A 4,493-nucleotide genomic window follows, 5' to 3' on the forward strand; every position below is an offset into this window, starting at 1 on the left:
GGTATTTCTATCCTTTTCAAAGTTTATTTTTGGTCATTATTTTTGTTTTACAGTCCACCGTTTTAGCAGCTTTATATCACTTGATACTAAGATATGCAAAGATAACATTCGACGGTACGTCATTTATAAACAAACAGCAAATGATTGTTTTTCTTTTATGATCGTTCATCACTCAGACAGGATTTGTTGCCTATTAGGTCAGTAAATAGAATATTGATGTTGTGTTATTGAGGAAAACACATTAGAATAGGAAGGGGTGCAGACTTAACATTCTTGGCTGGTCATTCATTTTTTTAAAAAAATATTTAAAAATGATTGTTTTAAGGAAGTCACACTTTTAGGCATGTCATTCATAAAAAACCTTTAAAATTATTGTTTTAAGGAAGTCACATTCTTAGGCACATCAGTTATAAAAAAGACTATTATAACATGAATGTTTTAAGGAAGTCACATTCTTAGGAAAGTCAATCAAATTTGTTTTGTTTTTTAAATCATTGTTTTAAGGAAGTCACATTCATAGGCACGTCATTCATAAACAAAACAACAAGAATGAATGTTTTAAGGAAGTCACATTCTTAGGGACGTCATTCATAAACAAAACAAAAAAAATGAATGTTTTAAGGAAGTCACATTCATAGGCACGTCATTCATAAACAAAACACAAAAATGAATGTTTTAAGGAAGTCACATTCTTAGGGACGTCATTCATAAACAAAACAACAAAAATGAATGTTTTAAGGAAGTCACATTCTTAGGGACGTCATTCATAAACAAAACAACAAAAATGAATGTTTTAAGGAAGTCACATTCATAGGCACGTCATTCATAAACAAAACAACAAAAATGAATGTTTTAAGGAAGTCACATTCTTAGGGACGTCATTCATAAACAAAACAACAAAAATGAATGTTTTAAGGAAGTAACATTCATAGGCATGTCATTCATAAAGAAAACAATAAAAATGAATGTTTTAAGGAAGTCACATTCTTAGGCACGTCATTCATAAACAAAACAACAAAAATGAATGTTTTAAGGAAGTAACATTCATAGGCATGTCATTCATAAACAAAACCAAAAAAAAATGATTGTTTTAAGGAAGTAACATTCATAGGCACATCAGTTATAAAAAAGACTTTTAAAAATCATTTTTTAAGGAAGTCACATTATTAGGCACGTCATTCATAAACAAAACTAAAAAATGATTGGTTTAAGGAAGTCACATTCTTAGGCGCGTAATTTATAAATAATATTTGATAGCTTTTCTTTTTCTTTAATTATCGCTCACACAAATTTGCTTCGCTTGCTATTAATTAAATGTTGATTTTTGTTATAGAGAACGCGTTAAAATGCTAGGGTATGGATCAGTATGAAATGACAATAGATTCGAGTGAATTGATGGCTGACGTGGATGAAGCTGAAGAATATGTCAGCCAATCAAACGCCATTATTGCTGTAGCCCGGCGAAAACTGAATGAATTGACAACGCCGATTCAGGGCCAAACCAGCTCCCTGTCAAACTCATCATCATCGTTGGGGCTCTGTCAAGGTGGGGCCAGCCCACAACTTCCTAAAATAGAAATATCAAACTTCAGAGGCGACTTTGCAGAATGGCCTTCGTTATTTGACAGATTTCTAGCGATCATTGACAAAACGACGTTACCAGAAGTTGCCAAGTTTAGCTACCTGCAGGCTTCTCTTGTTGGTGAAGCAAAAACGGTGATTGAGGGCCTTGCTCTTACTGACGAAAATTATAGAATTGCCATGGATATCTTAAAAGACAGTTTGGGGCGAAAAGAACGCATTATTTTTGGACATGTGCAAAATTTGCTAACAGTCGATTTTACATAGTGCAAAAAGCATCAAAGTCTTATGGGCCGTCTTTAAAAAACTTCAGATCAGCACCAGAAGCCTCGAAAACATGGGCGTGGACGGCACAAATTATGGACTGGTGCTCACACCGCTTATCGTCAGTCGCTTACCTCCGGACATCAGACTCATGTGGGCAAGGAAAAGTCACAAAAAGGAAGGAGATTTAGCGTTCTTATGGACTTCCTACACAACGAAATCGAGAATCGTGAACGTTCACAGAGCTTTGTACCTGTACCTACATTACAGAGTCATCGTGAATGCAAAGCAAATCCCAACATTCGTTCTACCGCCTCAGCTCTTACGTTCTCATCTTACGTTGTGTTCATTCTGTGGTGGAAAACATGGCAATAGCAAATGTAGGAAAGTTTTTACCATGAAGACAGAAAATGTTAAGAATAAGATCAAAGAGAAAAATCTTTGTTGGGTTTGCTTCACAAAGGGTAATGTTGCGAAACGGTGCTACTCAAAATGTAAAATTGGTGGCCATAAACACAATGAGAGGTTTTGTAGTAACGGGCAAATGAAAACAAAATCGGGCAATACAAATTTCAACTCCAGTTTTGATCAAACTGAAAACCCCGAAAAGTATCAATGTTGCCTTTTGTCGAAGCAAACTTACAAACAAAAACACTTTGTTACAAACAATGAAGATTAATATGAAGGGTGTCTCTTTGACAGTTTTGTTCGACAGTGGATCAGATAGAAGTTTCATCTCGAGCAGAGCTGTCAAAAGAACAAAACCTTCCTTTTATGGCAGAGAAGGCTTGAATGTGTCTGCCTTTGCGTCAGATAAACCTTCAGAAAAGGCCTTGAGAAATGTTTATGCTGTGAGATTTGATTTGCCTTGTGAAGGGAAAGAAACCTTATTACTTACAGAGGTTAAGGTCATTTGCGCGGCAATGTTCAGGCCGGCAATTCACATGGATGTATTATCACACTTTCAAGAGTGTACATTCTCAGAAGATATCCACTGTGATAAAAAGGTAAGCATTGATATCTTGATTGGTCAGGATTATTATTGGAAACTCATCAAGACAGATTCTTGCGTGTGTTGTCCTGGGCTTGTTGCCCAACAAACTGTCTTAGGACCATGTGTCCTCTCTGGTGCATATTCGAACCTGAGTAACAAAGCACTTGACTCCTGCAGACAACTGCTCTGCTTGACAGACATTCCACAATCTGACTTTAGAAAATTGTGGGATCTTGAATACTTAAAATGCTGTCATGATAAGAATGCACCATATGAATCCAGAGTTATGAAAGAGTTTTCAAAAAGGATTCAGTATGTAGACAATAGGTATCAAGTGGCTCTACCTTGGGTAGAATCAAAGAAGCCGCAATTGCAGTGCAATGAGTCTCAAGCTAGGCAGGGACTTTATAATCTTGAGAGAAAGTTACAAGAGATTAAATACTGAAAAATGGATATGATAATGTTTTTCGGAAAATGGAGGCAGACAGTATCATTGAGGAGGTACCCTTGGATGAAGGTCGGAACATGACAAATTCAAAATTCTATTTGCCTCACAGACCAGTTGTTAAGATGTCCAGCCTTTCAACTAAGATACGCCCTGTATTTGATGCTTCTGCCTCCGGACCAAACACTATCTCTCTAAATGACTGTATGGAAACAGGCCCAAACCTGTTGCTTCTGTTGAGCGATGTGCTCATGCGATTTAGAAGACATAAAGTAGCCTTATGCTCCGACATAGAGAAGGCTTTTCTCCAGATTAGTGTCAGACCAGAAGATTGTGATGTACATCGGTTTTTTCTGGCAGATTGACAACATAGTTCGCGATATGCGCATAACACGTGTCCCGTTTGGAAACAAAGCAAGTTCATTTCTCCTGAATGCCACCATTCGTCATCACCTGTCACAGTATCCAGCCACCACAGCCATCAAAGAATTGTCTGAGAACATGTATTGCGATGATTGGCTCTCGGGAGGCGACAGTGTGGACGATGTTATAAATCTCATGTCTGAAGCTTCAAAAGTCATGAGTGAAGCTGGCATGAAGTTATTCAAATGTTCTTTGAATAGTTCAAAGGTTGCAGAAAATATTCATAGACATTTCGAAGACAAAAGCTTAGAAAATGACTCTGTCAAAGTTGGAATCCAGTCGAAGACACTTTCACCTTTGATGGGATCTTGGTTCCAGAGGATGTGTCAGTTACAAAACGGTTGATTTTGAGTTGCATAGCCAAGACATTTGATCCACTTGGACTTATCTCCCCCATTATCATGTCTGTCAAAATATTGTTTCAAGAAGTGTGGACGTTGGGACTTGATTGGGATGAGCACGTTGAGTTCGAGTTGAGAAAACGGTTTTCAGCATGGGCTGGAGATTTGCTTAGGTTGCGAGAGTTATCGATTCCAAGATGTTTTGTTTCTCTCACGTGGAAAGCGAAACAATCTGTGGAACTTCATTGTTTTTGTGATAGTTCTCTCAGGGGTTATGGTGCTGTGATCTATTTGAAAGTTCTTGAAGTTGATGGTTCATTCTCTATTTCTTTGTTGTTGTCAAAGGCTTGAATTAGTTCTTTAAAGCCTGTCACACTTCCAAGACTGGAATTGCTGGGAGCCGTTGTTGGTGCTAAACTTCTCCGTTCTGTTGTCAATAGTTTAC

At 37.5% G+C, this 4,493-nt stretch overlaps 3 protein-coding genes across 3 annotated transcripts; all 3 read left to right on the top strand.

The window, feature by feature from the left end:
- The first annotated feature begins 1,356 nt into the window (after nucleotides 1-1,356).
- Nucleotides 1,357-1,848, top strand: LOC144961122 (uncharacterized). The gene has a single exon (XM_078894430.1). It carries the CDS (start codon nucleotides 1,357-1,359, stop codon nucleotides 1,846-1,848), a length of 492 nt encoding a protein of 163 aa, XP_078750556.1.
- A 677-nt stretch (nucleotides 1,849-2,525) lies between these two features.
- LOC144961123 (uncharacterized) lies at nucleotides 2,526-3,284 on the top strand. Its single transcript, XM_078894431.1, has one exon. It carries the CDS (start codon nucleotides 2,526-2,528, stop codon nucleotides 3,282-3,284), a length of 759 nt encoding a protein of 252 aa, XP_078750557.1.
- A 29-nt stretch (nucleotides 3,285-3,313) lies between these two features.
- Nucleotides 3,314-3,649, top strand: LOC144961124 (uncharacterized). The gene has a single exon (XM_078894432.1). The coding sequence runs from the start codon at nucleotides 3,314-3,316 to the stop codon at nucleotides 3,647-3,649; it is 336 nt and encodes a 111-aa protein (XP_078750558.1).
- Nucleotides 3,650-4,493: the final 844 nt, after the last annotated feature.

Source organism: Berghia stephanieae, unplaced genomic scaffold (genome assembly GCF_034508935.2).
Source record: "Berghia stephanieae isolate SIO BIC M18660-M18661 unplaced genomic scaffold, UCSD_Bste_1.3 scaffold15, whole genome shotgun sequence".
Lineage (NCBI taxonomy): Eukaryota > Metazoa > Mollusca > Gastropoda > Nudibranchia > Aeolidiidae > Berghia > Berghia stephanieae.